At 39.5% G+C, this 14661-nt stretch overlaps 1 protein-coding gene across 1 annotated transcript in view; it reads left to right on the forward strand.

Moving 5' to 3' along the window:
* Positions 1-14661, forward strand: part of KIZ (kizuna centrosomal protein) — a 113098-nt gene that overhangs the window by 87858 nt on the left and 10579 nt on the right. Inside the window, exons 10-11 of the mRNA XM_012761976.3 lie at positions 9027-9131; positions 11807-11903. Coding sequence (XP_012617430.2) covers positions 9027-9131; positions 11807-11903 — 202 coding nt within the window. The remainder of the gene's footprint in view (positions 1-9026; positions 9132-11806; positions 11904-14661) is intronic.

Genomic DNA, 14661 nt, shown 5'->3' on the forward strand with positions numbered 1-14661 from the left:
TGAGATTCTGTGCTGTGTGCTTGAACCATGGTGGGAACTGTGACTCTCTTATAGGGACACAGTGGAAGGAATTCTTGTTTCGGGGAACTCTGACATTGCTTCGAACGCTAAGAGACTGTGATTCTTACTCTGTGCTAATGGAATCAAATGTGCTAACATTCTCATATGTTTATTTCCCTTTCTCATTTGGTTATCACCCCAAAACACAATTCTTCTTGGCTGAGGGCTCCTCCTTAAAAGAGTTTGCCCTCACTTTGAAGGCATCTGCTTTGTTAATCATCATTATGGAGTGTGTGAGTTTTGTATGCTAAGATTTATACAGAAACCCTCATGTACACATACCCTACACACACAGAGCAAGTGCTTCACAGCCTGTATGATCTGTCGTTATTAACACAGTCTACCCTTTTTATTAGTCTAGTTCTCACCAAAGAATCCAGTTAGAAATCAAACATTAATTTTGATATTTATGAATGTGTGGTTTTCTGTATATAATGAGTAATATATAGTTTGCATGCATATTACACCTTTACTTGGGGTGAATACTGGGATGCCAGGGTCTTCAAAATACCAGATCCCTTCCCTCACTAAGCCCTATCATCTCTAAGCTTCACAACAGTTCTATAGGGTAAATATTAGTAACTCATTATATAATGGTCAAACAGAAACTTAGAAAGGTGGTGGGTATCCTGCTCAAGGCCATGTAGCTCATGTGTTAGATCTTAAACACAAATATCAGGATTTGAGCCCTGACTTCTTCCATTCCACCACTGCCTCTTTTATTTTATTAGAAAGTCAGCTGCATCAGGATGTCTGGGTCAGTCAAACATTAATGTATCATAACAAGACATGAACTTTGCTAGGATGATTCTGAGAGCAATCATGAACAAAGCCATACTTTTCCTTTCTATTGGGCCAGGCCTGGAGAGATGGGCAGCTTTCAAGGATTTTCCAGTGTGGATTGTACCAAAAGGTTTGGCCTTTATAAAGTGGAGCAAGCCAGAGCACACTTAGGCTGCTGAGACCATGTTTAGATAGTAGGATATTCAGGTCAGTGTTTCCCTGAAATGCTTAGGCCAGGAGGAAAGTGATGCTTATCTAGATTATAAGAGAAGGTCTCCCTTTGAACACATATCCCAAAAGTGAAATTCCCCACATTGGCAATTTTATTTGTTTTTCACAGTAACTTGACCTTTCAGCATTAAGTGAGCTTTAGTTCTAGCAAATGGTGCAGCTTGTGCCAAATATCATAAAAATCCAGCACCTAACACAGTATCTGGCACACAGTGGGCACTTAATTTGTCAAACAAATGAATAAAAATGGGAATATTAAAGAATTTCCTTAAATGCTTGTTGATTCAGGCCAGAATACTATCTCTTTCGGTCATTCACTCCACCAGTACTTTTCCCACCCCACGTGCCCATCTTGGCAAAACTAGTCTCCTTAAGCTCCATGTGAAAAGGGCTCTCTGCTTTTATCTCAAGAGGATTAATCCTCTAAGAATGTCTATTCAGCCTCTCATTCTTTTGACACCAATTCTCTTGGTCAAGCTGTGTTGAAAGTGGTTGCCTGACTGTGCCATTCCTCACTGATACTCTTTGGCAAACTGAAATATTCAAGGTCATACTAAAACATCCATTTAGAATCTTTTCCAGGAGGTCAGCAAAGATGTGGAAGGTGCCACTTGGAGTTCTGGGCAGTGCTTCCCAAAATATTGCTTGAGTTTTACGTCAAATTGGAAAAGGGCTAGAAACATATAGTGGCTAGGTTGTCATTGGTGACAAGATTTATCCTTGGAGAAAAAACTGCCGTGACAACTTTGGGCCACCAAACTATAGCATCATAACACCTCCAGTATTGAGACTTTACTAGGAATGTGCTTCACCTGTCCTGTTCTGGAAGTGCGTTCCTGAAAGAATCAGTAAAGACATGTTACCTGCTGAGCCTGGGACAGGGAACCTCCAGCTTGTGCAAAACCAAAGGAACTGGTTTGGTTCCTTTGGTTTGCTGCTGGATTATCCATTGCAGTCCACATTGCCCTGCCTGTGTGGCAGGGGCCAGCCAGCTGGGTTGCCTGCTGCTTGCAGTAGCAAAGCATTCCTCATTATGTTAGGAGGGTGGGGATGGCATTTATTTAATGTGGCCATGAAAGAATAAAGGCACCTTTCTGAAAAGTTGCTCTTCATTGGATGTTTCTGTGTTCAAGGAAATAAACTCCTAAATGCTGAGAGGAATTCTCCTTGGGGTATGTATAGAAGAATCTCATGTGGCGTTTTAAAATATAACCATGCCCCAGCCACACACTTGATCAATTATATCTGAACCTTTGGGAGGGTGGGACCCAGGCATAACTATTTTATAACACATGCAGGTGACTTCTTAGGTTTGATAACTACAGAGCAGGGTTCTGAAAGCTAAAAGAGCCCTTGTAGATCATGGTGTATAGCACCTTATCTTACACAAGAAACTCAAATTGAGAGAAAAAAGAGGTCAACCTTTAGATACTTTAATAAAATTGGGAGTCAAGGTTGTATTATTTTCCTAGGGCTGTTGTAACAAAGTATCACAAAACAACAGAGGTTTATTCTCTCTGAGTTCTGGATGCTAGAAGTGTGAAATCAAGGTGTTACCAGAGTTGTGCTTCCTCTGAAGGCTCTAGGGGAGAATCCTTCCTTGCCTTTTCCAGCCTCTGGGGGCTCCTGGCTTATGGTAGCATCACTGAAGTCTCTCCCTCCATGTTCACATTGCTTGCTTTTCTGTGTCTCTGTATATATTCTTCTCCTTGTAAGGAAACCAGCCATTGGATTTAGGGCCCATGGTAAATGCAGAATAATTTCATCTTGAGACACTTAACTAATGCATCTACAAGAACCTATTTCCAAATAGGGGTGGGGGAGACAAACACAGTAACATTATTCAGCCTACTACAGGGGTGAGCAGGACTTTTTTCATAGTTTACATTTTTAGCACCTTATACAGTAATTATTCCTGGTCCTACTATATAGTCCTAATACTACTTCTTGATGATGAAGACATTCTTTCTTTCTTTCTTTCTCTTTTTGAGACAGATTCTCTTACTCTGGCTAGAGTGCAGTGGCATTATTACAGCTCACTGCAACCTCAAACTCCTGGGCTCAAGCGATCTTCCTGCCTCTCAGCCTTCCAAGTACCTGGGACACCACCACACCCAGCTAATTTTTCTGTTTTTCTAGAGGTGGGGTCTCACTGTTGCTTAGGCTGGTCTCAAACTCCTGAGCTCAAGTGATCTTCCTACCTTGGCCTCCCGTATTGCTAGGATTACAGATGTGGAGCCACTGTGTCTGGACTAAGACACTAATCTTGATTCCTCTCATTATATAAATCATTGAGTTAAAATTGCTAAAAATACTGTTTTATGAAAAACTACTATACCAATAAAATATAGCTTTCTGACTGAGATTGCTTAAGCTTTGAAAAGTCAAAGTTTCCATGAGTTTGAAAGTTGAAAATCTACCTCCCAAGATTGAACGCTGTTAAGTGACAAGCACTGTGGTTATAAATTTATGTAGAAAGTAATACCAGCAAACTATTTCATTTCATTTTAGAAACATTTGTTAAAGGTCAGTTACAAGCCTGGTATTTATATTAAGCTTTCATTGTTGAGCTGCCCCACAGAAATTAAGACTATAATATAAATCCCTATTTTCTGAAGCAGTCCCAGGTGGCTCATGTCTCTTCTCATGCATCAGCCCTCTCTTCCTGAGAGTGCAGAGAGCAACCTTGCCCATGGATTTACAGGCGTAGGTCTACTGGTGGGGTGGAGTTTATTGCAGAAAGTTTGAACATGAAAAGAGATTCTGTTTATGCATCCAAACTTGTATATCTCATACTTGCATAGACTTACTGCCTCTTTATAGATGACTTTTTTGTATTTTCAGAATTGCAAAAGCACTCATATCCTATTTTCTCATTTTTATTTGAGCAGATTATAGGGCAAACGATTTCTGGATTTTCAGTGATAATATATATCTTATCAATTAAGAAATATAGCTCACAATTTTTATTTTATTTTTCAAAAATGACTGAGTTTGCAGTGTCAGCAACACATCTAGTGTAATGTGAAAAAAACTCCACTTGGGTATTGAGATACATGAAAAGTAACAATGCTGGGAAGCTCAATGGATGGAAAATATTTTTCAAATTCATTTTTTAAATTTCTGCATACTTCATATAGGAATAGTAATTATCCTTCCTTACTCGAAGATGCCCAGTTCTTTGTCAGTTCAAGGTCGGTTTCTCCTAGCTGTAGTGATAGTATTGTTTGCATCTCCCTTTGTTATTCCTTTTCTGGGCCCAACTCTTCTTTTTTTCATTAAAGATTTCTGCAAAAGCAATGGGCAGATTCCCTGTCTCTGAGACACCCCTTAGAGGCTGGTGAACCACGTGTTTATCTAGCTCTTGTAATGGGTTGTTAAAAGCACTTGTTCATCAGATATTTTCTTTTTCTTTTTATTTGTAGATTTAGAAGTATTATAGCAGGTGTACATTTGCATATAAAAGAGAATAAAAGATAAGAAGTTGAGGCTTTTTCATTCTCCTCTCTTCAACATCATCTCTCTCCTACCTCCCTTTATTCAGCATGTTTTCACTTTCTTTTTCTAGCTGTTTCTATTTGCTAGACAGAAAATGCATATCAAAAAGAAAAAAAACAGTCTCAGTGATCCTTTAGCACTTTGCAGGAAGATAGATGATTGGGTTCAGGCAGCTTATGTAACAAAGTAGAGAAAAGTATATTTATCTCATTACATCATCAGTCTGGAATTAATAGGGAGGATAGATTTTAACCTCCTGGAGCTGGATACTGCATGGGATGGAACCCTTTGCCTTGTTTTATGTTTTAAGCTGCAATATTTTCTACTTTTTAAACTAAATCTTGGCACAGGTTTGAGTATATAATAGATGCTTGACTCAGAAATTCAGAACTGAAAGCTTCAGCGTGGATGTGTATTTGTTTATGTGTATACCAGAACATTCCAGCTGAAAATTATTCTTTAGAAATTTTTTTTAATCTATTCGTTTTCACTACTCAATATTTTCTGAGAGTTTAACTTTACCAATGGGAGGAAGTGTTTCCTTGAGTATTAAATCAGGCTGTTATAGAAAGTGAAGCCTTAACTGACCACCCAATTCTCAAATTTTCAGATTTACGGTTTACTCGCAGTTGAGAAAAGTAAATTCTTTTCCCCTTGGAAATGTGAATCTTGTCCCTTCCTCATTTATAGCAGGCTAACTTGAACTTCTAGATTTGTTACTTTTGTTCCTTTGTATGTTCATTCATGATAACTTTGAATTTGTAAGGCAGCAGAGTGTCACTTTTAACCCCTTGATTCTTCACTATTTTCCTTCCAAAAATCTTGAGCTTGAGTTGCCACAGACATCACGTCCATAGCTTTTACCCTTTTGCTTCATGAAATTGGCATCCTGGTCAAGTCTTCTAGGCTGTTTCAGGAGGCTGTCTGAATTGTTTGGGAACTCCTAGCAAAAAGTACTGTCTTGCCTCTAAAGAGTCTGAAACCTGGTCCATTTGATGGACAGCTACTTAAAATCAGACAGCTACTTAAAAATCTTTTAAAAATCTTTAAAAAAACAGACAGCTACTTAAAAATCTTCATATAGCTGTCGCAACCTCCCTTGATAATGCGTTCCAGGGTTTCTAGCTTTTCATAATGAAATCTTTTCTTAACATCAAGCTTATATTCTTCGGCTGCAGGTTTTCCCTTCGTGTTCTTATACCACTTTCAGGGAACACAAAAAATTGCTCACTGACTGTCTAGTTTCAAGGTTACAAATATGTTCTGTTTGGCGTGTGCAGTATTTTATTAAAAAAAAAAAAAAGAAGAAGAAGAAGAAGAAGGAAAGAAAGAAAAGGCAGAAGTCTTGCCAGAGCAGGCCCACTTTCCTATCTGGCAGCAATTGGCTATAGCCAGGGAACAGCTATCCCCTATGGATAGGGCATGTGTTTTCTAGCTTGCCACAGGGCTGGCCACAGTTCCCACCTGGTGAGAGTCACTTATCTGTGGCACCTACTTGGCCCCAGAGGCATCTGCATTCATAGTCCCCACCTTGTCCAGCCTACGTGCAGTGTCTATGTCCTTGAACCCTCCTTCCTTTCTCCAGCCTTGTTTCTATGCAGGCTGTGTATCCTCCAACCTCCCCTAGGTTTTTTTTAACCAAACCTTATTTTGTTTTTCCTATGTGGATCATCTCTCAGTCCTTCATATGTTGTTTTGTGCAGCACTTCTGACTAAAGTAAGGGGATGATACATAGCACGGGGAGAACAACTCCAGTTCTGATGCATATGATCCTCGGTACAGGCGTCCTGCTGGCAGAGGGCAGCAGTGCTGGCAGCTCCACCCTCTCCGGCTGATTCAGTGTCTCTGCTCCTGCCTCAGTGTCTGTTCTCCAAGTGAATGCGCTTAATCCTTATACCTTTTAAACTTCACTTTGCCCTTAGACCACTGAAGGAAGCATGCATTGAGGTTGGAGGTAGGCAATGTGCCCAGCCTGATTTTGCCAGCCCTTCATTACTGAGGCCAGGGCAGCTGATTCCCAGATAAAAATTGTCCAATGGGCTTCAGTGACTGTACTTGGAGAAGGGCCTCAGAGGTTTGAGGATGAAACACAATCATCAAAGGAGGAGCATGGTCGGAAAGGGATTGGGCTCTGGTTGAGTGGGACAGAAGAGTGAGCCATCTCCAAGACTGTGGATCAGCTGAAAGCAGACTCAGAGTCTTAAAGGGAAAGCCCAATTATAGAGCCCAAGTCCATCTAGAAGGAAAGGAAGGAGACCAGTGTGCAGAACGTGGAAAGGGCTTATCTTTTTCAGAGTATTAAAATGGTCCCATGTTGCTAAAAGTGAATTCACTTCACATTGGTAATTTCCTCCGTTGCTAGTAGACTCAGACCAGCAATAACATCAGCAGGATCTTGTATTTGGGCAGAATGCTTAATCCCCACAAATCTAAAATTACCTCAGGACTACGAGCTCAATGTTTCTCACAGAAATCCTCTCTTGAACGTCAATGACACATGTTCCTCTGGTTTCTGAGAAGCAGGAGAGCCATCTCACTGGAGCTAAATGATTTACCTTAAGATAATCAAGAGGACCTGAGACCCAGCTCCAGCCTCCGACAGCCGGGAGACTTTGTTTAATCAAGAAACTGCTCCTTTTTTTCTACTTGTTCAGTTTCTGTCTTTGCTATCTTTTCCTTGGCCAAATAAGTTTCATGAAGATCTGGGTTTGTATCCTAAAAGCTGAAACACGTTTTGGTTGATTTTTTGTTTGTTTGTTTGTTTGAGGCAGAGTCTCACTCTGTTACCTGGACAAGTGCTATGGCATCAAGCCTTAGCTCACAGCAACCTCAAACTCCTGGGCTCAAGCAGTCCTCCTGCCTCAGCCTCCCGAGTGGCTGGGACTACAAGCATGCACCACCACTCCTGGCTAATTTTTCTATTTTTAGTAGAGATGGAATCTTACTTGCTCACACTGGTCTTGAATTCCTGAGCTCAAGCAATCCTCCCACCTCGGCCTCCCATAGTGCTAGGATTACAGGCATGAGCCACCACGTCTGGCCTGGTTGATTTTTATATAATAAAAGCAGGACATTTTCACCTTTTTGATAGTGATTCTTTACAGTTCAGACACTCTGTCTTTGATTTTATTAATATCTTCCTTCTCCCAAAATTACCTTACAGCACATGCAAAGTAACACAGACGTTAGGATTAGCTGGAGGAGACCAACCTCATCAGGAAACACTTTCCACTACAGGTCATACTCACTCACACACGTACCTACACCTTACATGAAATAGTACTTTCCCTTCTGCATGCACTGCATCCGGTGTTCATTACATTTTTCAAAATACTAGTTCCAGCATCCCAAACTGATTTCACAATCCAACAATGTTAAAAAGGATTGCCTTAGAATTTATTATCTTCTGAGTTAAGAATCTCTGATCTGTACATATTTTAGTTCTATAGTATTTAATATTCTAAAGTATGATGCTCATTTTAAATACTCATTTTTATCTTGATTGGTTTTCAGTAGGACAAGATATGTTATATTTTTATTTTTCAGTGTGATGATAGTTTTAATCCAGTAACAAGGGGCTCATGGTTAAGTTCTTAAACTGAGCCAACAAAAGCAGGAATGCAGCTGATTGCCAGGCCAGTTGCTGGCACTGACAGCAGGAATCCTTTTGTGGCCACATTGAAGATGTGGACATGGATGCTGTTTTGTTATGTCTATGCTAAAACTCTAATTTCCTGTCTGCCATTTTATCCAGGTGGCCTCCCTCGAGACTTAAAGTAATGAGGAAGGTTGTGTCAGTTGGGTTCTTTGTGTAAATTTTGTTTGCAGTTTTTCCCAACAGTCTTCCCCAATTTAGCTTACAGCAAATGCTGTTAGAAGACCTGCATGGCCAAGGGCAGCCTGTGAACACAAGCCAGGTCCAGGCTGCTGTTGCTCCCTGCAAATCCACTCTTTCTCTTCCCCCATAGCAAGCTTTGGGGAGATTTCCTCAGCTGTGGGACTCTGAGCTCATCCTGCTACCACTGCCCTTCCTGACCTCCCCGTACCCCCAGCCCTTTCCCAGAGCCCCCACACTCGAGTGGGAGAGCCTGAGAGCCAGGTCAGGAAGCACCCAAGGGACCTGACCACCTAGAAAGTCAGTGCTGTCTCTTCTGGTTCATTCCTGTAGCTGCTTCTGTAAGGCCCAGAGGGAAGAGAAACTATTTTACTATGATGTTAAACCTATCCACAGACACACTCAAAATAATGACTGGAATTCAGCCATTTCACATAAACTCATACAACTTGTCTTTTAGTCTTGAAACGTGTGTTCAGCTAAATTATATTTTGTTTGTTTTCAGAATTTCAAAAAAATAATTTGCATGCATTTGAAAAGCATTAATCTCAGAATTTAAGCAACTTTTCTCTGGCCATAGAAAATTCAGTATTTCTGTGCTTTTTTAAAAATCTATAGAAACAAAAGCCTACCAGTTGCTGAAGAAGTCTACCCTTCAGGATAATACAAATCTAACTGAAGACAAATTTCAAAAGGCCAGTGCTTCTGTATCACAATTGTCAGGTGAGTAAGGGCAGAGTCATACTCAAAGCCAGTGTCCAGGTGCCAAGGGCAGCAGCCAGTGCTGTGTTCAGGGAGGGGGAGTCATTCCTTGAAGGTTTCTGGAGTTTTCTTTGTAACAAGCTGTCACCAGGTCAGAATAAGTGAGTACTTTCTCATCCTTAGGAAACAGACATTTGGAAGAGCCCTTTATCCTGGATACATGCTGCCCCAGCATGGCAATGGCCCTTACAGGCCATTCTGTCTGACATGTCATGAAAGTAACTTGTCACTAACCACCACAGGAGATGCCTCACATTCTCTCTCTTCCCCAGTCTCCCAGCCTCTTAATCATCCAAAGGGTGGTGTTGTGCTGGGCTGCCTTCCCTCACCAGAATGCTGGGGCATTTTGAGTTCTTTTAATGAAAAGATTATAAATTCCAGGAAAGCTCCATTTTAAGCTTAATTATAGTTCCTTCAATTTAGAGGGGTTTTTTAAATTGTAATTTTCTTTGTTTTTTTAAATACTGTCTTGTGCATTTATTATTTTCTGTGGTTTTCCTTTCTTATACCATTTTTTAAACTGTAAGTAACCTCAGCCCCCTTTGTCAAAGTAAAATGGATTAATATAAAAGGAAATACACATTAATGGCTTTCTTATTTTTATATACCCACCATGCCATAATTTTACCTATCAGAATGAATAATTCTCAGTCCACATTCAGATTTCCCAATTGCCTCAAAGATTTCTTCTTCAGACTGACATTTTCTAGTCACATACTTATGGTGCAGCAGACTTAGCTGTCTGTGTTTAGAGAGCTATTTCCTAGATAATAGTAGTAGGATCGGTTGCTACAGAATTCAGTTATTCTGATTGTTTTGAGGGGTTCAGTGAGCTACTGCATGTTAAATGCACAGTATAGTGCTTGGTAGCAAAACACCCCCGGTGAGAGCCATCGTGGTGGTAGTAGTGGTTACTTGAACTCTGCAAACGTAAGACATTGTAGTTTATTGAGAAATAAAACAGAGTCTCTGTCCTGATGGAAGGCATCATCACTTTGGAAAGATATAACTTGCAAACTCTGAACTATTTGCTTTTCATCACCTTCTTCACACTTGAGTCACAGAATTAGAATCCAGAGGGATCTTAGAAGGTATTTATCCCACCCCATCCTTTTACAAATGAGGCCCCAGGGGACTGATGCCTTGCTCTGAATATTATAGCTGGTTAGCAGACATACAGTTTGGAAGGCAACTCCACAAATCTGTTTTTTGTTAAGTATATTTTGGATAGTTAATTGGACAAGTGCAAAGGATGAGTAAATTTGACATAAGTTGTCCCTTGGATGTGTATAAAAAATTATGGAACTATTAATAATGCATTTTTATTAATTTACTTATAAATGAAATGACACCTATGAGTTGTATAATCAAGCACCCCTAGATCCAATTACTTCACTCCATATGCAAAATTACATTGTGTGCTTTGTAAGATTCCAGATTTTCTGGAATTAGAATCATGGAAGTGCTTCTGCTGGTGTTTGCTGTGATTATAGTTAGATACTGCCTCTGGGATTCATTTTACCTTTGGCCGTGCATTGCCTTTTCACTCCTATTCTCTCTCTGATCTCGGGGACTTCTTGGAGCTCCAAAGAGACGCAGAAAGTGGGTTGGGAGAGCGGAGGGAAACTTCACAGCATTGTTATAGGTAATGGTGGGGATGTGCACTCAACTCAACGAGCTACCCCCAAACCTAACTAGCGAAGAAGCAGTGCATGTTTCAGTTACTTTAAGAGTGAGCTATTTTAGGTCTCTAGACCTGTCAGTAAGGAAAGCCATTTAAACCTTTAACCATAGTTTTCAAGTCTTAAAAGACCATGTCCTGTTAAACATGTAGAAACCCTCTTTGGGCTGAATGTGGATACATTGTTAAGAGACTCACTTTGCTGCAGAGGTTAAACATTCAGGCAGGCAGGTTACAGGTTAGAAAGTCAGCAAATGCCTTTTGCAAAGATGCCCATGCATGAGCTGTGATCTTGGGTGACTGACAGTTGAGAAGCAGACTCCAGGAGGCAGAGATCAGGGATTCAGGGATTCCCCTGCAGGTGGGGGCATTGTGGGGATAGTCAAGTTCAGGGAAAGAGGTAAATTGTGCATCCTCCTCAACCTTTGTAGGCTGGTTAAAGAGTGGCCTTGATGGTTTTCGATGGACATTCATTGTCCTCTGTGGGTGAAAAATAGAGGATTTGGAAGAGAGGCTTAAGGGTGGGTAGGTATATAACTGTCATCCAGGGTGTCAGGTATTTCTGAGACCTGGTTTGTTGCTGATGCATCATAACAATGAGAATTATCCAGTGCTTTGTGCCTTAATAGAGACTCATGTGTTTACATGTGCATCTTGGCCATTTAAAATTAAGCTCTTTGGGTGATTTTATTTTTTACTTTTTGGGGCATCTGTTTGAGTATCACAGGAACACCCCCCATCCTCCCACCCCCCACACACACTCCTTTCAGTATTCTACCAACATTTTGCTCCTTGCCTCAGAAGCTTCCTTGCCTTCTGAGGCTTGAACAGCATCTTCCTCTGTTGGCATTTGTTTCACCAAAGTTATTGTGAGGCTGCTTCTTCGTTTTGTTTCGTTTCGTTTCGTTGTTGCATGACAGCTAACGCACACTCTCCGTGTCTGTGCTCATTACAGGTTTGAATTTTGGCAGCAGTACATTCAAGACAAAGACAACTAACAAAATCACTTCGGAAGCTAGTTTTTCATCTAGGGAAGGAAGTCCTTTGTCAAGGTAAAGTCATGAAAGCCTTTCTGAATAGCAACAACAAGATGAGAAATGTCACTACATGATGAATAAACTCTGGCTGCATATTATTTTGTTTTGTGACTTGGAGGGTTATGGTTTGGGTTTTTGTTTATCTAAAATAACAGTTGAAACTTTAGTCTACCTTTGAAAATATTTGCACCAGAGCCAAGTATTGTTTTGCAGCTGTTGTTTCCTTGGTTTAAGACTCAATTGACACCTCAGTGAACCACAAATTAGCGTCTACAGCTGCTCTCAGTAGGACTGCTTAGAGACCACACAATGGAGGTTGTCAGAAAAAGGGCAGAGAGAAAACATAAGGCCTTAAAAGAAATAAAGTGGCATGTTTCTTCTTTCTGAGATGGCTGATATATAAACAAGCAATTGCTGGATATTCCTTTTTATATTCCTCTTTTTTACCAAGTATTTAGGCTAGATTATTCTTTCCTTTTCTGATACTTTCTTTTCCATAAAGAACATATTTTATCTTTTCACATTTGTTAAACCATAGCACTTCTTGTAAGTTGCTTGAGCAATGATAAGTGTGTTAAATTTGTCATCAACATAAAATACTAATCATGCAGTGGCTTCAAGTCACTTAGAATTTATAGATGGGAATATAAGCAATCATCTGGTGAAATATCTACCCTTTGGCTTTGGGCTAAATATCATTTAAAACAGGATAACAAGTTTCCTTTCATAATTGCATTGCTCATTAAAAGGTGTCCTTTAGATGATTGCATTACTTGTGAATTAACTATTTATCCCAATGAAATTTTGAAAGAGGAACTTCGCACTTCTAATGTAACACATAATGTCCCATAAGATAAAATAATTTGATCTAAAACTGTAGTATTTTTAAAATGAAAAAAATTACATTTTCATTTATATTTGTAAAAACATTACAGGACCCGGAATATATTAAACTGAGATTGATTTTCTAAAATTCTTGCTTTTAGTAACTTGAAAAGTTCAATTTTAGGGAAATACTCATTTAATTATCAAAAACTATATTATCTTTAATACCTGGGTTTTCATCCATAACTATTATTATCTCTAATACTTGGGTTTTCATCCATATTTTTTAAGGAAGTGGGAGATAAGTTGGACAGGAAGAGTGGTAAAGTATTATATTTCTATGATTATATTATAAATTCAAGTTGAGGTTCTCTAAAAGAAATTTTTTAAATTTCATTTAAAGACAATAAATTCTACAGATAGATACAGATAGTTTCAGGGTTAAATGTTACCGTTTGGCTTAATAATACATCTCTTTAGTTTTTAAAGATTGTTAGAAGTGTTTGTCTCCATTATATTTTAGAGGCACTAAAAAACCCAATTCTTAAGCTTTCTTTGGGTATTTGGGCAATATTTAAATGCATTCGGAAAGCAATTGGATTTTGTAGAACATTTCTCAGCCTGGTAATTTCATATTTTGTGAAAATATTTCTATATTTCACTAAATATTTATATTTCACTAAACTTTTTTCCCCTTTAAATTGAGACAGAGGCCTTTTGTTTATTACTATTGCTTTTGCATAAAATTAATTTCCTAATAAATTACAAGTAATCTCATCACTCCCTTTAAAAAGAAAAACACCATCACAAAAAGGTCTTCAAGGAACTCTTAGTTTTAGACACTTGATAATAATCCAGTGATGTAAGGGTCTGGGCATCGAGAGCGTGGGTTTGGCGTGCTGTTTGTCACGGTTTGGTTCTTGTGCTGGGTTTGGTGTTGTTAATATGCCACCCTGGGCTTTGGAGAGCTCCGGTTTTGCTGTTTGTGCCTGGATTCACTGAAATTTCTTAGAGGCTTACATTTAAGGATCCCACTTACTGCAGTCACTCCTTGTGCTTTATTGCTTTTACAAGTGGTCTCGAAACCCAGTACTTGAGAATAAACATAACAGTGCAGTGCTGCTGTAGCACTTTTAAAAATTCTTCTTTGCTCTATTTTGTCAGTGAGCTGATGAGCAACCTCAAAAAAAAAAAGAGAGAGAGAGAGAGAGACCCGCTGGACCTTAAAAAAAAAAAAGGCTTCCTCTGATGTCCTAGAGACAATAATTATGATGTGCTAGTTAAGCCCAAACTACAGCTGAGGGATTTTACTTTAAAGCAGCGGCTTGGGTGCAAAAATGCATTTATAGCTCTTTGTCTGCACCTCATTATGTGTGGGCCTGATTCATTAAGTAATTGGTTTGCAGTTGTTTACATGAGTATTAAGGCCTTCTTTTCAGCCGCCTTTGAGAGATACATTGTGCAAATGTTGCCTGTGATGAATGCAGAATGAGGGCCAGAGGGTCCGTCCTATTGGCTAAACAGTGCACTCCTGTTGAAAAGCCAGAGAAAGGGATTGGGTGCTGCTTTGCATAGCAATGACTTTCTTAATAAGCGTTACAGATTAATACACACAAGCTATAAAAGATGCAAAGAGATACTCTTAGCACATTTATACATGCTCATTTCATGGTGATGGTGGTGGGGTCCGGGTGCTTTCATATTCCGTTTTTCAGAGCAGCAGCTTCAGTGCATGAGCCGTAATAGAATCCGATGTTTATTGTATTATAAATCACGGGCAAGTAGGCAGATCGGCAACAGTTTATTATTAAAGATTCTTTCAGTGTAAATCTTTTTCTACCATTGTATTTGCTTCAGCAAAATCATTTTGTGGTTGAGTGGGGATGAAAGGCATAATGTACGAAGGAGTGAGTCCTAATAGGAAGCCGTTCTCCGAGTAAAGACCACT

Source organism: Microcebus murinus, chromosome 16, assembly GCF_040939455.1.
Source record: "Microcebus murinus isolate Inina chromosome 16, M.murinus_Inina_mat1.0, whole genome shotgun sequence".
In the NCBI taxonomy this organism is placed as follows: domain Eukaryota; kingdom Metazoa; phylum Chordata; class Mammalia; order Primates; family Cheirogaleidae; genus Microcebus; species Microcebus murinus.